General features: G+C 40.6%; 1 protein-coding gene across 3 annotated transcripts in view; it reads right to left on the bottom strand.

Moving 5' to 3' along the window:
* The window catches only part of LOC135771154 (alpha-2-macroglobulin-like), a 68,254-nt gene that overhangs the window by 11,448 nt on the left and 34,141 nt on the right, over positions 1-22,665 (bottom strand). For 2 of the 3 annotated variants that reach the window (XM_065281259.2, XM_065281260.2), the window contains exons 1-8: positions 6,459-6,615; positions 6,035-6,215; positions 5,765-5,921; positions 4,788-4,840; positions 4,617-4,637; positions 4,181-4,346; positions 3,999-4,083; positions 3,809-3,914 (exon numbers count right to left, since the gene is read on the bottom strand). The exons of the other annotated variant lie outside the window; for it this stretch is intronic. In XM_065281259.2, coding sequence (XP_065137331.1) covers positions 3,809-3,914; positions 3,999-4,083; positions 4,181-4,346; positions 4,617-4,637; positions 4,788-4,840; positions 5,765-5,921; positions 6,035-6,215; positions 6,459-6,565 — 876 coding nt within the window. In that variant the 5' untranslated portion in view covers positions 6,566-6,615. Of the gene's footprint in view, positions 1-3,808; positions 3,915-3,998; positions 4,084-4,180; positions 4,347-4,616; positions 4,638-4,787; positions 4,841-5,764; positions 5,922-6,034; positions 6,216-6,458; positions 6,616-22,665 lie in introns of those variants that run through there. 3 annotated transcript variants of the gene reach the window in all.

Genomic DNA, 22,665 nt, shown 5'->3' with positions numbered 1-22,665 from the left:
GCCCCACCGCGGGTACTTCGGTAGTGTCGTTAATTCTCCTCGTACGTTTCCTGGGTGCTTGGCTTCAGTTCCCAGCCGTCTCGTTGGGTTTTACGCACGATCCGCCTCGGTTACGAAATACAAGTACTGGCACACACCCAAAATTCTCGGGCATTCGTTTCACTATAGTGAAAGGGTCCGATGCACATGTCCTGCGTGCAAAAGTCGATGTCCTGCTGGCGAAGGACGTCTCGAGCCGGTCCCTCTTACCGAGATGATGATAGGGTTTTTCCAGCCTTTATCTCATAGTACCCAAAATACGCGGCGGGTTACGACCGATTTATTTATGCACCGGCTCTACAAATGTGATCCTTTAGGATGATACGCCAAGGCTCGTATTTCAATATTCAGATCGGTTTGCAGCCTTAGACCTGTAGACCTGTACTTCATGTGTCCATCTCCCTTCGCCTTAGACCGTTTTTTCACTCTGCTTTCGTGGGGTGGGCATATTAATACCAAGTACACCATTCGAGCTGTCTCTCTCTCCCCATTTCTCCATGAAAGTGCTAGTCACGGCATTAAAATCTCAGAGAGAGAGAGCGTTGTTCGCATTCTGCTTATATTTACGTCAACTTATAATAGCTCGTTCTTGGCAGACGTGCGCGAACACAGAGATTTAATGCTTCGGCATCTCGCTCGTTTAAGTCATCAGGTCAACTGGGAAGAGAGTAACTTTGCCCCGTGCAGAGGATCCTTTTCTCAGTATGGAAATAGACTCGATCGATTTATTGGCGTGTTTTATAAGGGCGCACACCCAGTCAATTCTGACTTGCCTCGGTTTAGTTTGAGGGAAGAACGCGGTCCCTCTGAAACAATTTCAGAAGCTTCTGGACATATGGCAGCAGCTGCGGCTGTGACACCGCTCGAGCTGCTTCATATGAGACCGCTTCAGCGTTGGTTTTACGATCGAGTCTCGAGGAAAACGTGGTGCAACGGCATACACCGTGTAACCATTACACCTGCGTGTCATTTCTATTTTACCCCGTGGTCAGACCCAGCATTTCTGATAGCAAGATATGCCCCTGAGTCGGGTCTCCTGGGATTCTGTAGCACATGCGAGCCCCCAGCACGGGATGAGCAGCCACGTATGACAGGCTTGCAGTCTTAGGGGTGTGCATAGCACCCCAACCGCCGCGAGCGGTGCGCTGTATATCTGGGACTTGTACGCTCCGCTATGGAGATGCGAGGGAAGGATGTATTAGCCGACACCGACAACATTGCGACTGTTGCGTTATTTACCGTTAAGGCGTTTTTTGCGGTCTCGTCACCTGTCGCATCTCGCTTGTCATCTCCTCCTTTGGAGTCAGAAGCATCTGAGGTCCCTTCGTGCATTTACATCCTGGGTACGCTCAATACAGCGGCAGACGCGCTTGCCGAGCTGCGCGCCCCGGCGAATGGCGACTCCACCCACAGACGGTTCAGCTTATTTGGAAGAAGTTCGGTCCTGCGCAGATATATCTGTTTGCGTCGCCGGACGATACCCACTGTCGCCTGTTTTATTCACTAACCGAGGGCAGCCTCGGCGTGGATGTGTTGGCACACAGCTGGCCGCGGGGGATGCGCAAATACGCATTCCTTCCAGTGAGCTTTATCGCATAGACGCTGTGTAGGTCAGGCAGGATGAGTAGAGCCTTTTACTGGTCGCGCCTTATTGGACGATCAGGAATTGGTTTCCAGAGTTAATGCTCCTCTCGACAGCCTTCCCTGGCAGATTCCCCTGAGGAAGGACTTTCTTTCTCAAGGAGGGGGCACATTAGGCACCCGCGCCCCAATCGGTGGAATCTCCATGTTTGGTCGTTGAGCGCTTGCAAGGTTTAGGTGATTTATCGCAAGCGGTATCTGACACCATCGACGCGGCACGCGCACCGTCCACAACACAGGCTTACGTGCTTAAATGGAACATTTTCGTCACCTGGTGTTCTTCGCAATGCGAGGACCCCCGAGAATGCCTCATTAACATTGTGCTTTCATACCTTCAACACCGGTTGGAGCGTAGGCTGTCCCTCCACCATTAAAGTTGATATCGCCGCTATTTCTGCTCATCACTCACTTATCAACAGCAGATCAGTGGCCAGCATGATTTGGTTATTAGATTTTAAGAGGCGCTCGCAGGCTAAACCGCTCGCGCACTCCCTCTATTCCTTCCTGAGACCTGTCCATGGTGCTGAAGCCCTACAGGTCCCCCGTTCGAGCCTTTGCAGTCTGCAAGTCTGAAGTTTTTGTCAATGAAAACTCTGACCCTTTTAGCATTGGCCTCCGTGAAGAGAGTAGGGGATTTACATGCATTCTGTGTTGACGATTCGTGCCTTCAGTTTGGTCCTGCTGTCTCACTGGGACCCAGACCAGGCTACGTGCCCAAAGTTCCCACCACTCCCTTCAGAGATCAGGTGGTGAGCTTGCAAGCGCTGCCCCCGGAGGAGGCAGACCCAACCATGGCTTTTTGTCCCGTACGAGCTCTATGCCTCTACGTGGATCGCACACAAAGCCTCAGGACCTCAGATCAGCTCTTTGTTTGTTACGGTGGTCAGCAGAGAGGGAAAGCTGTCACTAAGCAGAGGATGTCTCATTGGATAGTTGATACTACCGCCCTTGCTTATAATCTGCAGGGCAGTCCTTGTCTATTTAATTTGAGAGCTCACTCTACTAGAAGTGTTGCCTCATTTAGGGCACTCGCTCGTGGTTCCTCGCTAACAGAGCTGCTATCTGCAGAGCTGCTGGTTGGGCGACACCTAATACGTTCATTAGATTTTACAGTGTTCGTGTCGAGCCTGTCTCCTCTCGTGTTCTTTCCTCGTTAGGGGAAGCACAGAGAACAGGCTCTCAGATCGGCTTGCAGCCTCCACTGCTGCTCCAAACTGAGCTCAGTATGGAAGGCCATCAAGACAAAAGTGCGTAATAATTTGATTTGTCTTCCACCGCTGCCTTGGCAGCCTGATGTTGCGGAGCATCCGCTGCCAGCCTCTCAATAGCTGCATCCTCGCGAACCTATGTGTTTGGCTTGGGCATCCACATTGTGTCCCACCGGGTTCCTTTGTGAGTATTTTTCCGTGGGGTTAATCCTACTAGCCCACGTTTCCCTCAGCAGAGCTCTGCTTTGCTTACACAGCCACGGCTGTCTTTTTACCTCAACTACGGTTGACTTTCGCCCACCCTTAACAGGGCGGTGGCTTCCGCAGCGTTCCTATCCCGCTTCCCAGTCACTGGCACTACTGTGGGGTTAAAGGGAAATCTAGTGCCCGGCCTTCTGCCTTAAAACCTAATTCTCCTTCTCCTATCGTGGAACCGGAGGGCTTTACGCAGACAATGGAAGAGGTCAGCCCTCAGTGGCGTTTTGGTAGGGATTCCCAATTCATCGGTCACGACGTGACGTCGTAGTGACCGACTGAAAGGGAATGTCTCGGTTATGTATGTAACCCTCGTTCCCTGAAGAAAGGGAACGGAGACGTCACGTCCCGTCGCCACAGGGCTGCTCCCTGCTGTTTATCGGCCGGTCACACTTTCCGGCTTTCTCAGCGAAATTAAGCTAATTTCCATATTTGCACCTGCTGCTTATATACGCACCTGGCGGGGCGGCGCCAGCATTATGCAAATATCTCAATGCCAAGTTCATTGGCGTTTTAGTAGTAAACGAAGCAGATTGGTCTCTCTAAGTGAGTTCCCAATTCGTCGGTCACGACGTGACGTCTCCGTTCCCTTCCTTCAGGGAACGAGGGTTACATACGTAACCGAGACGATCACATTCCTCTTCTTGTACTGCATACTCACAAACCTCAGCGGTTTCAGTGAAACAGATTATATTTCCACTAGAGTAACGTGAAGGATTACGACACACTTTTATCCACGATTTTCCAGGGACAGGCTGCCCATAAGTGTATCTGTGAAAAAGTGCAAGTGAATGATAGATTAAAAATACAATTTCAGAAATATTATGTGAAATATAAATATTATGTGAAACTCACTTTCCACAAACTTCAATTTTCATTTCCTCATCAGCCACACTCACACTATCTGGTGCTTTTATAGTAACTTCAAACTTCGGCAAAACTGAGAGGGCAAAAATTTAATGAAGTCTGATTATTATGACTATTTATAAACTTTGTCTCAAACAAACAATTACACATTGTTTGTGGCTATAACTTACCATATTTTTTCACCTGAAAATAAGATGTTATCAGTCTTTCACCAATGTGAGCCTTCAGTGTGTACGTGCCCTCACGCGCTTCAGGGTTTAAGTCATAAGAACGCTGCAATATCCATCGTGTTGAGGAAATATTGGTCCATTGACCGATCCTGTTATTTTGACTGTCCTGTAAAATACCAAAGACAAAATGCCGAGGTTATAAACAGTTTCATAAATCTTTACCAATACTGAAGAAATCTCTAACAGTTTTATCACAAAACTTGCAAATACAAAATATGAAGTTTTGGTGAATTATTTTGTCCTCTAAAAATGGGGCAATAGGTAAACCCTTCGATGTAGCCTATCAAAACTATATGCCAACACCCCTTTTAAGTCTTTTCACAGGGTTAAGTTGTGTCTGTCGTGAATGACTGTACAGGAGGTTTTGTATTCTTACCTCAAGCACCACTGTACTGTACTGTAAACAAAAGAGCAAATGATAATTAAATCGCTTGAAAATGTCAAAATTATTCAAAACTATTGCACAAAATTTGAGTAAATGAGTAAAATTATATAAACAAGCTTCTTCCCAAGTAAAATTAAAAAGTAAAAGAACAAAATCTCAAACCTGTTGTTCAAGGGGTACAAAATTTGTATCCGTGGTAACAACTCTGAAATGTACTGAAAAGAAAAAGATATAAATGAAGTAAAAACATGTTTTATTGTGATAAATGTTGTCTTTCTCATATGGACAGTTACTGGTTATGACCAAAGAAATGTTAATTATAAAGATTTCAAATGATTTATTTATGGATTTTTGGCAATTAAGACTAAATACAAGTTTCTTGATTTTCTCTAAAATGACATTAATGTTTGAATGTGACAGCAAGCTTCCCCAAAACAAAGAACAGACCCTGTATCATTATCTCCAGTCATATTTATCTCTACACAATCTTAGACACACCACAGGTTTTTACATTTGGCATTCTTGATCAATGGAAGAGCAATATAAGTGTTACATATAATGGCCAATGCATAGTAACTCATACTTTGTGACTTTTGCATTTAAACCATCCCAGTGAGTATAAACATACACACACCCACACACACGCACACCCACGCACACCAACACGCACGCACACGCACACCCACACACATACCCACACACACACGCACACACATGCACACGCACACAAAGCAGTGGACAGCTATCAAAACAGCACCAGGGGAGGAACTGCGCATTTGGCCTGCTAGTCTTGGGAAATAAACCGGGAACCTTTATGCCCGACTTTCTAACCACCAGACCACTGCCCAAGTTTTATCATTTGAAATTAAGGATACAGTTTGAAGCTCAATATTTTATGTTAATTCTTTAACAACTGCAAATGGCCAAAAAGTTTTGTCAAATATTGGACGTCCCAATATTCACTAATGGAAATGGCGAAGATTCACTATGAGGACTCTAGTTTGGGACATTTTATTTTTTTTAAACTCCCACTCTATATATTTGATATTTGACCTGTCAATATTGAACTGCTGTACAAACACAACAAACAGCTGCTCTGCTGTGTTAATCTACTAGTTTTAACCTTTGAAACATCTCACCGGTTTGTCCTGGATTATAGATGGGTTTATCAGTCTGGATAAAGGTCAAAGGATTGTAATGTCTAAACATGACTTTTCTCTCTTCAGTCATCTTGAAAGACTCCCCTTTAATTTCAGCCTTTATTTTCTGCACTGATTCTCCTTCCACCAGTGGAGCCTGATGAGAAATAATCACAAACACATCATTAACAATAATGAAATAAGATGATAATGCAGCAAACATACATTATGATCTTGTTTATTATCATGCAGATTGTTTTGATGTCAAACCTTAAAGTTGAAGCAGCGATGAAACTCTTCATCTGTTTTCTCCTGCAGTAATAATGTGATCTGGTCATCCTTCACTAGATGAACGGTCATTAAAAGACTTTCATTGGGCTTCAGGAGACTTGCACACAGTTTAGCTTCAGATCCTGACTGGATCAATGCAGGAAATGTCACCATGAAAGAGCTGTCGAGAGATAATAAATTGAATATCATATTCTGTCATGTGCATTTGAGTGTCTAGATATAATTATAGAGAAAAGATTTAATAAATTATAGAGATTTCGGAATGCAAACCATCACAGTCAGTTTGTCTGCAGTAGTCCAAGATATTTATTTTTTGTCATACATCAAAAAATGTGACAGACAGCAATAAAACAGAACAATAATGGAATAAAAACAAACACAGTGATCATGAAAAGTGACTTACGGCTCTGTTTGTCCGTTTATAGAAATGAAGAGAAAAGAGAGCAGCAGGAGTCCTTTCCAAAAACAACCAGCAGTAAGAGCCATGATGACAGAATGATGATCGATCATCCAGCTCGTTTAGTGAATTTGGACTGTGCCTTTTATAGGGACTCTTATGCAATAGAAGGTCCTTCAAAAACATCTGTATTGACCATCTGATTAATCATTCAACTATGCAGTCTATTCAGTTTGACAACGTTTGCTAAATTATCATGTTAAAGCTATGGTCTACGATTTCAAAGATTGTTCATGATTAATAAACTCGTTTAGATGCTGGTTATGGTTCTACAGTAAAATCCTAACAATATGAAGAGAAAAAAGAATTTTAAAAATCCATTCAGTCTATTGGGTGTACGGCGGCAGATAAATTGACCAATGTAAACTGTCCGGCCGGACAGCTTACATTGGTTAACTGCTCTCATCAAATCCCCGTACACTTGAAAATCCACCTCGCGATCGCGTCTCCACCCCATCGTCCACCACCCCGCCCCTCTCGTGCCTGCGACATGACATTTGTGTCAGTGTATGTTAGCTAGCGAAGCAGCAACATCTCACTAATGGAAAAAAACTAACCAACAGCAGCAAGCTTCTTGTCCCTACAGTAAATGTTAGAAGAAAAGGGAAGTCTGTAGAGGAAAGAGCAGAGGTAAAAAAAGTGTGAAAAACGCCGGACTCTAAGTAGAATCAATAAGGGGTCCGCAATTGACCGTTGGAGGAAGCTTCAGGGAGATTTGGGGCTGAAAACCGACGCCGACACGGCGGACTTTTTGTTGAACAGGTAAGCATCTATTTATAATTTTATTGTGTGAGGTTACATAAATACATTTTTATCAGTCTGACAACATGCTGCCAGTCGGCAGTGGAATGTTAGCCGTTTAGCATCGCGTATCACGGGTCAAAGTAATTATATTTACAAAGATTGTGTGCGGTGTTACATAAATCTTTTTATCAGTCTGGTAACAACATGCTCATGCTGCCGGTCGGCATTGGAATGTTAGCCGTTTAGCATCGCGTATCACGGGTCAAAGTACTTATATTTACAAAGATTGTGTGCGGTGTTACATAAATCTTTTTATCAGTCTGGTAACAACATGCTCATGCTGCAGGTAGGCATTGGAATGTTAGCCGTTTAGCATCGCGTATCACTGGTCAAAGTACTTATATTTACAAAGATTGTGTGTGGTGTTACATAAATCTTTTTATCAGTCTGGTAACAACATGCTCATGCTGCCGGTCGGCATTGAAGCCGTTTAGCATCGCGTATCACGGGTCAAAGTAATTATATTTACAAAGATTGTGTGTGGTGTTACATAAATCTTTTTATCAGTCTGGCAACAACATGCTCATGCTGCCGGTCGGCTTTGGAATGTTAGCCGTTTAGCATCGCGTATCACGGGTCAAAGTACTTATATTTACAAAGATTGTGTGTGGTGTTACATAAATCTTTTTATCAGTCTGGTAACAACATGCTCATGCTGCCGGTCGGCATTGGAATGTTAGCCGTTTAGCATGCGTATCACGGGTCAAAGTAATTATATTTACAAAGATTGTGTGTGGTGTTACATAAATCTTTTTATCAGTCTGGTAACAACATGCTCATGCTGCCGGTCGGCATTGGAATGTTAGCCGTTTAGCATCGCGTATCACTGGTCAAAGTACTTATATTTACAAAGATTGTGTGTGGTGTTACATAAATCTTTTTATCAGTCTGGTAACAACATGCTCATGCTGCCGGTCGGCATTGAAGCCGTTTAGCATCGCGTATCACGGGTCAAAGTAATTATATTTACAAAGATTGTGTGTGGTGTTACATAAATCTTTTTATCAGTCTGGTAACAACATGCTCATGCTGCCGGTCGGCATTGGAATGTTAGCCGTTTAGCATCGCGTATCACGGGTCAAAGTACTTATATTTACAAAGATTGTGTGCGTTGTTACATAAATCTTTTTATCAGTCTGGTAACAACATGCTCATGCTGCAGGTCGGCATTGGAATGTTAGCCGTTTAGCATCGCGTATCACTGGTCAAAGTACTTATATTTACAAAGATTGTGTGTGGTGTTACATAAATCTTTTTATCAGTCTGGTAACAACATGCTCATGCTGCCGGTCGGCATTGAAGCCGTTTAGCATCGCGTATCACGGGTCAAAGTAATTATATTTACAAAGATTGTGTGTGGTGTTACATAAATCTTTTTATCAGTCTGGCAACAACATGCTCATGCTGCCGGTCGGCTTTGGAATGTTAGCCGTTTAGCATCGCGTATCACGGGTCAAAGTACTTATATTTACAAAGATTGTGTGTGGTGTTACATAAATCTTTTTATCAGTCTGGTAACAACATGCTCATGCTGCCGGTCGGCATTGGAATGTTAGCCGTTTAGCATGCGTATCACGGGTCAAAGTAATTATATTTACAAAGATTGTGTGTGGTGTTACATAAATCTTTTTATCAGTCTGGTAACAACATGCTCATGCTGCCGGTCGGCATTGGAATGTTAGCCGTTTAGCATGCGTATCACGGGTCAAAGTACTTATATTTACAAAGATTGTGTGCGGTGTTACATAAATCTTTTTATCAGTCTGGTAACAACATGCTCATGCTGCAGGTCGGCATTGGAATGTTAGCCGTTTAGCATCGCGTATCACTGGTCAAAGTACTTATATTTACAAAGATTGTGTGTGGTGTTACATAAATCTTTTTATCAGTCTGGTAACAACATGCTCATGCTGCCGGTCGGCATTGAAGCCGTTTAGCATCGCGTATCACGGGTCAAAGTAATTATATTTACAAAGATTGTGTGTGGTGTTACATAAATCTTTTTATCAGTCTGGCAACAACATGCTCATGCTGCCGGTCGGCTTTGGAATGTTAGCCGTTTAGCATGCGTATCACGGGTCAAAGTAATTATATTTACAAAGTCATTCCTTGAAGCTCAGGAGGGGAAACGTATGCCAAACGTTGTTGTTAGGGATGCACCGAAATGAAAATTCTTGGCCGAAACCGAAAATGAGGAAACCAAGGCCGAAAAACCGAAACACAGAAATAAATTATTATGCCAATTATTAGTACAAATGCATTTATGGCTATCACTGTGTACTACCTTTACTAGGGGTGTGTGACAGATCACAGAACTCACGGTTCAGATCACATTACAGTTTTTGAGGCACGGATCGGATTATTTTTCAGATCAGCAAAAAGGGGGTGGGGAAAATCTAATAACAAATAAAGAAATTACAAACATTTATAAAAAAGAACAAAGCTGCACATTAATAAGGGCTAACATTAGCATTAGGTACAGAAATCGAATTAAATGAGTCATAACACTGTCTTTAATGTATAAATTAAATATATTATTATTTTTAGAGCTATTTGTCTCTTTGTTAGACTTAAGAAATTGAGGTGTCTCTTTAAATAAGCAGAGACTGGTTTATGACTGTAATCTATACATACACTTAAGACATAAACAAATGTTTTTATTAGAAAAAGAATACTTTGGAGATAATTTTGTTTATTTGTGCCCTGTCAATAACAGAAAGATTTTACGTTCGCTTGTTTGCGTCTCACTAGTGTGTGCACTATTGAGGGCACTGTTAAACGCGCGCGCACACAGAGAACGAAGGCGAATCCCAAACAGCGCAGCATAAAAACGTTACGTTGTTTTTCATTGCTTTATTCTGCACATGTATGTTAATGGACTATACAGTATGAGACACATTTGCGCGACTCTCTCTAAAGTTTACACATCAAGAGTTCTGATCTTTGAAGAGCGTACTCACTGTGACGATCCCGTCTGGACCGGACACAACCGCATGTGCCTCTGTGCGTACTTTAGCGCCTTTTTGCGGTTAAATACATCCACGCCGCATACATGTTGCTTCAGACAAGCACGTGCAGGGCGCGGTTTCTGTTTGCGTCATCACAACATTTCGGCCGTATTGTTTCGGTGATAAAAGTCTTTCGGCCGAAAGCCGAAAATGCTCTTTTGGGCTATTTTCGGCCGAAAATTTTCGGTGGCCGAATATTCGGTGCATCCCTAGTTGTTGTGAATGTAAATAACGTCAATTGCAATCATAATTGTAATTGTTCATTCCTTCAAGGCTTTATGTGTTTACCGCTCGGTAAATCTCTGTTCTGATGTTTACTACCAGTGATCAAAGCTTGAATGAGTGACGTTGTTCAGTTCATTTCCCGGTGGGAGGGATCAGGTAGCACAGAGGGGCGGGATGAGTTTTTTAAAACTTACTAACAGCCTCAGGCTTTCTCAACCGATTTTCAACATCGTAGACTACAGCTTTAATGCCTAAGTAAATTTGGGAATTTAACCAACAATTTGTAATATTACACACGTGTAAACAGTAACTATAATAAAATAAAGAATATACAGCAATATAAGTGCATAACACTCCAATATACACAACGCTACCATTATTTAAAACAGGGGTTCCCAAACTTTTTTTCCTGCGCACCCCCTTCTATGTCCCAACCGGGTTGGCGCACCCCCAATCCCCACTTAAAAAAAAAAAAACTCTAAAAAGATTTTTTTTTAAAGACTCATGTTTAATCATGCGCAAACAACCAGGGGCCGGTTGCAACAGCCGGACGTTAAGAAGTTGGGTGTAAGTCCTACGTCAAGCTTAGCTACGTTGTGAAAAATATTTACGCGTGTTGCACCATCTGAAACTACGACCAGACGCAGCTACGCTTAGCGTATATGATGCACTCCCCCGTGTATGCGTTTAACCACTGTGATATTTAGATGCCATTCGAGTTTACTATGGTTAAAAACGTACACTTACTGCCGTCAGCTAATATAGAGGGTTTTCACGGCGCGTCATCAGAGCGGAAGACGCCATCTTGGAGGCACTCCGCATTACAACAGAGCAGACACTGATGTATATGCCGAACGTCGTCAAGGAAAATAGTTAATTATTGCCGTGTTTGAGATGGTACCAAATATTGAGAAAAACATTTGGATGATTATCGACTTCCAAAAGTTATTAAAAACCAGGGAAAGGAATGCAAGAAATTATCAGAGGAGCGGCGCTTGTGGTTGGTAAAGCTCAGGAAAAAGAGTAGTATTGTATTAGAAATATGATTGAAGTACATAAAGTATAAAACAATTATGCTTCTACTTGTTGTGCTTTAGTTAAAGAGTATTTAATATGTACTTTAGTGTATGCACAAAATGTACTTAAACACAAATAAAATTTGCGCTGCAATGCCTTAATGCCAGTGTGCTTAATTGCTCATAACAAATTTTATGTTGTAATGATAATAATATTTTTAATAGTAAATGGTAAAAACAATTATTGCTTTTATTTTTTTACTGTGCTTATTTTACAGTAAAGCACTTTGGTGGGACACTGGCTATTTTAAATTTGCTATATAAATAAAGCTGACATTGACATATGGGCTCTGCATGAAAACTAGGTAGTTCACTAGCTTATATCGGGATATGCAACTGAAGGAAGAATCGCCGGGTCGTCACGGATCCTAAAAGAGGGAGCTCGTAGGGATCTGCACCGCCTATAAATTGTAATTTCTCGAAATATCGTGCCTTTTCTTGTGGTCCAAGTCCTTCCCTATATGCCTTTGCATCTTGGATGCGTTTTCTGTTGTTAAGACATGTTTACATTCACTTAAAGTATCCAAAGCGCATAATATTCCATTGTACTCCGTTCAGTTCTTTACACCGAGTGCCTCCACGAAGGCCGCGCGTCCGGGTTACCGCCCAGAACGTGACGTCGGTGAAAACCCTAAGAGTTTCCTCATGTTTACCAGTGCGCTCTCCTTCTAGATGTGTGCATAACGTGCAGAGCCATCATTCACGAAAGCCTTTACTGTTCGCACAAAAGGTGTATAATAGTTTGCAGATTCATAACTAACAGCTCAAGTTTAAAACAAAATTAAATGAAAGCTTTTAATAAGTTCTCTACAGTGTCTTTGTAAGTATTTATGTATTTTATTATATAATTCATTGGCGGTCTCTTTACCATGCATGAAAACACATTGCTCGCGTATCCTGTGCATTAGACGTGCCCATGTCTCATCACATTTCATTATTTCTATTTTTGCCATAAAAAAGTCTATCTCTCTTGGTCCCTCTCCTCCTTCGTGACTAACAACTTTATCATAAGACGTCCCACACGTGACAGTTTCCCTGATTTCAGCCAGTTAAGCATATTTATAATATATATGGAATGAATGAAACGAGTTGGCCCGCATAGCGGCTGCAGTGCATAACAGAAGAGCAGTGCGTAGAAAAAGACAGCAGCTGTCTTCTACGCTTCTATCAAAAACTAATTAATTATAGTTTTTTATTTAAAATAAAAGCGATTACAAAGGAAATGTTTACTGTTCATTTTTTTATTTATTTATTGTATGGAAAAATCCCACTTAAAGAAACAGATTGCCATTACATTTTTCCTCTCGCGCACCCCTTGGTGGCAGCTCGCGTACCCCCTGGGGGTGCGCGCACCACACTTTGGGAATCCCTGATTTAAAAGATGTGAAAATTATTTTAATTCATTATGATTTAGTCCAGAGGTGAGCAAACACTTTTATCTGGTATGCAATATTATGGTATATTATCTGGTGTAGGATTTTGAGACACATGTGCTTTGTATTTCAAGAAGAATCTGCCGAAAAACAATGGATAATTTAACAACAGTGATTGTATAAAAGGTAGGTAATGAATTTTTACTGATTTATTGGTTCAACATAGTCTTGATAGTGTTATGTTTCCAAAGCGGTATAAAGGTGACTTTTAATATGCTCATTGCGATTCTCATTTTAATCTTATACTTCAGAACATAATGCCACGTGGACAGAATGCAGGTCTAATGTAAAACTAACCTGATATTGCTGGGCTAACTAATGCTTTTTTGCTACTGATGGATGTCTTTGGATTGGATTTTTTAAAAGAGACTTAGTACTTGTATGTTAACAATCCTTTGCATTTTTTTTTTTACAGTAAAAGGTCACCTTAATGAGATTTGACTTTTTTTGTAGAGTTGACTGGATTTGGCAAGATGCTCTTGCTCATTAAAGAAGATGGAGATGTGGTTTTCCTCAGACTGTCTCTGACATGTCAGCTTTTAACTATGTTGTTAGTGAAGCATCTTTCAGAGAAAAGGCTCCTGTTGTCTGGCTTGACAGTGAGTTATTTAATTTAAACATTTTCCCATAGCTCAATTGGTAGAGCATTACATTACTAGCAAATATCATCAGGGGACACACATACAAAATAAAGCAAGTCACTTTGGATAAAAGCATCTGCAAAACCAGGCCCGGATTAAGAATTCGGAGGCCCCTGGGCACAATTTCTTGTAGGCCCCCCACGCACACAATCAAACTAATATATATATATATATATATATATATATATATATATATATATATATATATATATATATATATATATATATATATATATATATATATAATATGGTTGTTTTTGTTAGAAACACCTCTACTTTTACAGGATTTACACTGACACATTACAGCCAGTGATCACTACCTGTAGGACCATATCAATAGTATACATGTAGATATTTTTGTTGCAAGCAGGGACCTGCACAGAGACATTTACATTAAGTCATTTAGCAGACGCTTTTGTCCAAAGCGACTTACAAGTGAGGTAAACAATAGAAGCAATTATGGCAACATAAGAACAGCAATACATAAGTGCACTGGAAATAGTCTCATCAAGTCCAACACAATATACATAGCCAAGGGTATGTTAGTATTTTTTTTTTTAGATAAAGAGGAAGGTAAATAGAGAATGAGATAAAGAGAAGGGTAACTAAATAAATATAGTAAATCTGTAATTAGGAAGTTAGGTAATGGTGTAAGAGATGGGTTTTTAGCCGAGTCTTAAAGACAGCTACAGTGTCAGCTGATCGTGTCACGACCGGCAGATCATTCCATAGTTGTGGGACAGTTCCTGAGAAGGTACGCGTTAGTGTTTTCTTCCCTTTTTGAGATGGTACCACAAGTCGTCGCTCGGTGGCAGAGCACAGTGATCGAGAGGGTACATAAGGCTCTATAAGCAAGCGAAGGTAAGGGGGTGCTGACCCAGTGGTGGTTTTAAAGGCCAGGAGCAGAGCCTTAATTTTGATGCGGGCTGCTATAGGAAGCCAGTGTAACTTGACAAAGAGAGGAGTGACGTGCGCCCTCTTTGGCTCATTGAAGACCACTCTTGCCGCTGCGTTCTGAATCATCTGTAGGGGTTTGGTCGTGCAGGCTGGAAGTCTTGCCAGTAGCGCATTGCAGTAGTCCAGCCTGGACAGGACAAGAGCTTGGACCAGGACCTGCGTAGCATGCTCATCTAGGAAAGGTCTAATTTTCCTAATATTGTAGAGGATGAATCTACAAGAGCGAGCGGTGCTGGCAACATGCTCCGTGAAGCTAAGCCGATCATCAATGACCACTCCCAGGTTTTTGGCCGTCTTGGAAGGCGTGATGGTTGAGGAACCTAGCTGAATGGAAAAGTTGTGCTGAATCTTTGGTTCAGATGATATGACAAGCAGTTCTGTCTTCGCAAGGTTAAGCTGGAGATGGTGATCCTTCATCCAGAGTGAGATGTCCCTCAGGCATGCCGAGATGCGGGCAGAAACCGTAGGATCATCAGGGTGGAACGACAAGTGGAGTTGAATGTCGTCTGCATAGCAGTGGTAGGAAAAGCCATGTTTCCGAATGACAGAGCCCAGGGATGTCATGTATATCGAAAAGAGCAGCGGTCCAAGCACAGAGCCTTGAGGGACCCCGGTATCAAGACGTTGGGGTTCGGAGACGTCACCTCTCCAGGGGCCTCATTTATCAACATTGCGTAGAAAATGTTCTATATTTGTACCTACGAATGAAATTTAGAATGTGCCTAAGTACAAAAAAAAATCGGGATTTATCAAACATGCGCACGGGGTTCGTACGCACATCAGTAAGTAATCCTTGATGATAAATCCCACTTGTTCTTAAGCACCATGCTCGTGCACGTTCATGGTCATTTGCATTCCGAAACGCCTCTAATGAACCATATATGGTGACAACACCTCCCGTTATAAGTCACGTGGTTGTGCTTTTTCCCTCATCGCAATAATGACAAAGAGAGCGTAAAATAGGAACTTTACAGACACAGAAATTGAGTTACTGGTGGATGAGGTTAATAACACATCTGTTTGGTTCACTTAGTACGGGAGGAATGACTAACAAAAGAAAACAAATCTGCATGGGAACATGTTACCAGTGAGTTTAATTCCGTTGGGTACAGTGTTGTGTGTAACACGTTACAAAGTAACGCGTTACAGTAACGTAACTACTTTTTTGAGAAAAAAGTAGTGTAACGCGTTACTACTGAAAATTTGGTAACGTAACGTAGTTCATTTTCCAATTCAGCACAACGTTACTTTTGGTTAGATTTGACAGCGACACTGGCATCTGCGCGTTTGCGCAATAGTCACAAGGTCCACACACATGACAGAGGCTCGTATCAGTCTGCAAAGAAATCATGGCAAGCAAGAAGCAGCTGACGCTAACTTTTGAGGGATGGAGGCATCTTAATTTTAATCAATGTTTTATCAACCAATTGCCTGATTTTAATAAATAAGAAATAAATTAAAGAAAACGATTCAGCTTCATATTTATGTTTAAATGAAATAATTTTTTTAAACATAAATATAAAACTAAATCGTTTTCTTTTATTTATTTCTTATTTATTAAATTCAAGCAATTGGTTGATAAAACATTGATTGAAATTAAGATACAATTAATACAAAACGAAATTCACTTTAGAGAAAGGTTTCTACGAAAACAAACTTAATAAAGTGGTAAAAATCATGTCTACCCACTCCCTTTGAAGTGAATTTCGTTTTGTATTAATTGTATCTTAGCATAGTGTCTCGGAAGATCGTGCTTGTTAAATAGCTCTGTGGCTATACTGCACTGAAGCGGCAGTTTAAAATATAAACCCAGAAATCAGCGAACGTCAAGAACAAGAAAACGGAAACAACAATCAGACAGAGACGCGGAATTTACATAATGTTACACAGACCATGTTTAAATTTCAATGTTTCTGCACAGAAATACCAACTTATTCACTTTGTTTGGTATTAATAAGCTGCGCATTGGAGTGCTGGCCGTGGTGCTGTAGAGGCGCTCGGACGGAGTACTGGTGGCAGCACGCAACCTATTGGAAACTATTATTCGTTATTATATAATTATTATTCGTTATTTTACTTTATTACTTCCACTTAAGAAGAGTTCTGCACTTTTTATTTCAATATTTCTCTTTATATAAATACTATTTTGTACTTAAATCTATAATTTCATTATTTTACTAACCCAACTAACTCATCTGGGCTTTCCGATAGGTTGCACGTAAGGGGAAAAGTATAGCTTTCTTCCCTTTGAGAAGAGTTCTGCACTTTTAAACTTAAAAAAATATATCTCTTTACAAAAAAAACTTTTCTTCTTCTATTTAAAAGCTGTAATTTCGTTATTTTACTAACCCAACTAATGACTCCTCCACTTTCCAATAGATTGCACGTAGATGTGCCATCACGCGTCTTCAGCACCGCGGGGGCAGCCAGCTTATTAATAGCAGACAAAGTTGGTATTTCTGTCCAGAAACATTGAAATTTATACATGGTCCGTGTAACGTAATTTAAATCCCGCGTCTTGGCCTTATTGTTTTTTTCTTGTTCTTGACGTTCGCTGAATTCTGGGTTATATATTTTAAACTGCCGCTCCAGTGCAGTATAGCCACAAAGCTATTTAACAATGAGCACAATCTCCAGAGACACTACAACATGCTACTAATAATTCATTAATAACAGCTGTTTTCTTGTACACAATTAAATATTTTAAGTTACATGTACAGTGTTAAAACAATGTCAAGATCAAACGCCTGAGTAACAGGGTGTATGTGTGTTTGTGTTCGTGTGTTTGTGTGTGTTTCCAAAATATTTTCAAAATACAGGCAACATAAAAGTAACGTAAAAGTAAAGAGTAACGTAAAAAGTTACTTTCCAAAGGCGGTAACTAAGTAAAGTAATGGTTTACTTTTTTAAAAAGTAACGAGTAACGAGCAAACACTACTTTTTTAAAGTAACTTCCCCAACACTGGTTGGGTATGAGAACACTTCTAAAAATAAAAAAGTGGTTTAACATTAAATTATCAGCCAAAAAAAAAAAAAAAAAAAAAACACGTCACAGCACACCGACGTGAAATCTGTAGGAGGACAGACAATGACAGGACTTTCCTTGGACAGCCGCATAACCAGCATCATCGGCGCGATCTCTGAAAACGCGCTCCCGGTGGAATGGATGATTTGCCAAGTCTTCCAATAATGCAAGATAAGCCACTGTTTTAAGCATTTGACGGAGCTTTCTTATATAGGGTTAGACACTTATTTCATTAATTAACTTCAATACTGATTTGCAGTTACTTTATTAACAGTAATCATTTTTAACAGCTGGGTGGATAATAAATAGACAAAGTGTTCTTTTACCACTGGGGATGGACGGTCCTGTGTAGTATCGCTATTCTACCACTAGATGCTCTGCGTACGCATACTCCGAGGTGTGCGTATATTTACACACATTTCTACGTATAAGTACAATTTGATAAATTCCACACTTTGCGTAAAACTGTTCCTACGCACACTTTACGCACACTTCTGTTCGTACGCACGCTTGATAAATGAGGCCCCAGGATACCCGAAATGACCTATCTGAGAGGTACGACTTGAACCATAGAAGCGCTGTGTCAGTTACACCCATAGACATGAGAGTCGACAGGAGGATGCGGTGATTGACCGTGTCAAAAGCTGCAGATAGATCCAGTAAGATCAGCACAGATGATTTGGAGGCTGCCCTTGCCTGCCTTAGGGCCTCAATGACTGAGAGCAGCGCAGTCTCAGTGGAGTGACCACTTTTGAATCCAGACTGATTGCTATCCAGGAGGTTATTTTGTGTGAAGAAAGTGGAGAGCTGGTTGAACACAATGCGTTCAAGAGTCTTGGAAATGAAGGGAAGAAGAGAAACGGGTCTGTAGTTCTCTAGCATAGCAGGATTGAGAGTGGGTTTCTTCAACAACGGGATTATCCGAGCCTCTTTAAATGCTACAGGTAAGGTGCCAGTGGAAAGGGATGAATTGATAATGTGAGTGAGAGCAGGGATAACAGACGGAGAGATGGCCTGGAGGAGATGGGTGGGTATGGGATCTAGCGGGCAGGTAGTCGGATGATTAGAAGCCAAGACCTTGGAAACATTGGGATTTGGGACCTGCACAGGAGGCAGATGCTCAAGTGAAAAAAGGCACTTCTCTTAGGCCTAATTCTTTTTTAAACAAAAGATTAAATATATTGACACAACTTCCTTATTTGAATTCCTTCACACACACCCAACTGTTCACTCTACAGATTTCTACAAAATAATCAGTTCACACAAAGTGTTTATCACAAGAACAGAAGACAGCAAATGATACTGCCAACAATGTGCATGTTTTCTGTTCTACTAGTTTCAAATATATTTAGAATAAATGACTGCGCCAAGGAGAGGGTACAGTTTCACTAATAATGTGTTTGTTTATTTTGCACATGGTAGTAAATCTTTTTAATTCTTTTGGTGTTAAAATAACACATCTTCACACTAAACTAAAAAAGGAGGGTTGCTGCTATATTGTTAATTTCACAGGAAAAATGCTGCAAAAAAGTGGGGAAAAAACTACAGATAGATTGACAAAGTAAAAAATAAAGCAAACTGAAACTGATTCAAAAAGTATTAAAGTTTAAACTCAAACCTGTTACTATTGGCTTATCTACACTTTAGAAAACGTATTATGAGTCATGTTAGCAAGACAACAATTGTCTTTTGGATAATTAGCTGTAAAACTGAGGTACTGGTAGTTATGTCATTTGATCTCCACTGACTTCCCTACAAGTCAAGAAAAACACAGCTGGAATACGACCTGTGTGAAGAGCTCCTGCCTACCTGTCTGTCTGTTGGCGATGTGTGTTTCACTGTTGCGCACAGATGCAGAGGAGGAAGGGCAATCTGGGCAAATATGACAAACTTTCCCCGTCTGTCTTTGTCGCGCGCGCGTTCCCGCGCAGCTTCCAAACCACGGACAAGCGCGGACGGCTCCGTTCGACACATACGCAGTACAAATGATTTCTTATACAAATGATTACTTTACCAGGCTGTCAGAGCAGCACTGATTCGCGTCATTTACAGGACATTCACATATTCAGGATAAATGAAGAAAAGTAATGGATTGTCTGATAAATCAACTGTGCACTGCTGCTTTTCTCACTCATTCCGAACTTAAACTATGAAGACTACTGCCACCCACAGTCTGCTCGATTCAGCGAGGGATTATTTGCGCTTAAATTGTTAATCTAAATAATTAACAATTAGATTTTACATTTTATTTTCTCCCGTCGCTTGGGCCCTGACTGCGCGTGGGCCCCTGGGCACGTGCCCATAATGCCCATTGGATAATCTGGCCCTGTGCAAAACGTGTAAATGTAAATGGGTGTGTGTGCTTAAAGTAACAGTGTTTTTATTCTAAATTCATATAAAATATCCTAGATTTAGACTATACATTTAAGTTAATTTTTAATATTTACTTCTCTTTCTGAAAAAAGGTGTTTTTGTCAACTGGAACACATGCTCCATGGTTTAGAGATGATTTACAGACTGTCCACCACGTCGAGTTGTAGGAAAGGTGTCCAAGGGAAGAATTTTTCATCTATTCTGCATCAGTAAAGCAGTGGTGGCGTGGCACTGACCTTAAACTATTTAAGATCAAACTGTGACAAAAGCTTTACCTGACCTGACTGTTATATGTGACCCTGCCTGTGAAAAAAAACAGGCTTAAGTCTTGAAATGTAATTATGATATAATGAGCATCAAAGTGTTATTTTCAATAATTTCACATTGATTTTGATATTTGACCTGATTTTACTCAGTCAACCCCACACACCCAGCCAACACTTTCTTTGACTTTTGCCCTCTGGCCGGCACTACAGAGCACTGAACACTAGAACGGCCAGACACAACATAACTAAGCTAGGACAACAGCAAATATGTCTGTTGGCATTATCACGGCTAATGTGTTTACGTTTGTATTGGGGTAGGGGTGTGTTTTATATAGGTGATTTCAAATGTCAACATTGGCTTTCAGAGATCATGCACCTCCCCAACATGAGATCTTTTGTTTCATTAACAGACAGTAAATCAAATGTGAGAAATAGAAAAGTTTAAAATTCAGCCTTACATTATGTTTACATGCAGTCAGTGCACTAGCCTATAGGAATATTAATCTAATGAGGGTAATATGACGTAATCAGCAGTCATAAGATTCATTCATGCTTTTTGATGCTTTTTGCAGATCGTTTTCTTTCTTGGCCCCCTTAAAGTAGCTTTGGTCATCCCCTGGCAACCCCATTCATTTCCTGCTTTGCCACTCTTTGTATATAGACCTAACCTTACACTGTATTAAAAATTATATATATAATAGATTTTTTCTGTATTATACTCTCTAAAATGGAAAATCCTAAAATCACCCCTGCGGTACACCTCAGAAAACACACAAATAAACATAATTTAAGATGTTCAATTTAATTAAATTTTATTTATATAGCGCTTTTCACAATTGTTAAAGGGGTCAAATTGTCAGATTGCATGTTTTCCTTTGTTTTTAGAGTGTTAAATGATGTCTGTGCACATAAAAGATCTGTAAAGTTGCAAAAATTTAAGTTTCAAATGCAAAGAGATATTCTTTTAAAACGTGAAGCCTCATCCACGCCCACCTAAAAAGGCTCGTTTAACATGCCCATGCAGTTAGACGTCATACTGGTTTGAACATTTTCATAACACCGCCCTCATATATACGCAAAGATAGAGGGTGTAACTTTCAATCACGCTGTAGTGTTGTTTCCGCCATGTCGAGCAGACGCTGTGTTTCGTTGCAAAACTACTTTGGTTGGCATTCCAGCAGAGTAAACATTAAGAAACCAGTGGTAAGGTTTTATTTACAACACTGTTTCAGAACAGTACAGCCCAAATGTTTGATTGTGTGCTGCACATTTTAAGGAGGTTTACTTTCTAAACATTGCGGAGTACAACCGCTGGATGTACAAAATTCTTCGTCTAAAAAGTGGAGCAATTGTAACTTTGCAACTACACTGACATCCTGTAAGTAGCCGATGATAGGGCCATTCACATGTAATGCAGGTGTAATACAGTATTGTGGTTTAAATCAGCTCGGTTCCAGACAGGCTAACTATTGCGGCATAAGTATATTACCCAGATGAGTTATGTAAATGCTTTGTTCTATACAAACTACTTATTGTGAGATAAGTACATTTACTAGACATTTTATGTGAATGCTTTGTTGAAGAAGAAAGTCTTAAGTTTAGATTTAAAGTGATCGACTGTGTCTGATACTCGATCATTATTTGGTACATCATTCCAGAGCTTAGGGGCTAAGTAGGAAAATGATCTACCACCTTTAGACACTTTTGATACTCCAGGGATAATTAAGTGGCCAGAATTTGGTTATCGCAATGTACGGATTGGATTGTATTCTGATAGTAATTCTTTAATATACGAGGGTGCTAGGCCATTTAAGGCTTTGTTGGTGATTATTAATATTTTAAATTGTATGCATATTCATATTTAACTGGTAGCCAGTGTAAAGATGCCAGAATTGGACTTATGTGGTCATACTTTTTAGAGCGAGTAAGCACTCCTGCGTTTTGAACCAGCTTTAACTTGTTTACGTGATTTGCGTGACATCCCCCGAGTAACGAGTCACAATAGTCTATTCTAGAGGTCATAAAAGCGTGGATAAGCTTTTCTGCATCTGATGCAAACAGCATATGACATATTTTTAAAATATTTCTATGATGGAAGAATGCTGTGCGGAAGACGTTGGATATATGACTGTCGAAAGATAGATTGCTGTCGAACATCACACCTAAGTACTTAACCATGAAAGATGGCAATAATAAGTATAATAAGTAATAATAAGTATCTCTGTCTTAATGGAGTTTAGCATAAGAAAGTAATGTGCCATCCAGTCACTAATATCACTAATGCAGTCTGTTAGTTTAGCAAACTGGTGTGTTTCGCTAGAATGTGACGAGATTTAAAGCTGTGT

The sequence above is a fragment of the Paramisgurnus dabryanus genome, chromosome 8 (assembly GCF_030506205.2).
Source record: "Paramisgurnus dabryanus chromosome 8, PD_genome_1.1, whole genome shotgun sequence".
NCBI classification, from domain to species: domain Eukaryota; kingdom Metazoa; phylum Chordata; class Actinopteri; order Cypriniformes; family Cobitidae; genus Paramisgurnus; species Paramisgurnus dabryanus.
This window is presented reverse-complemented; position numbering and strand designations above follow the sequence as displayed.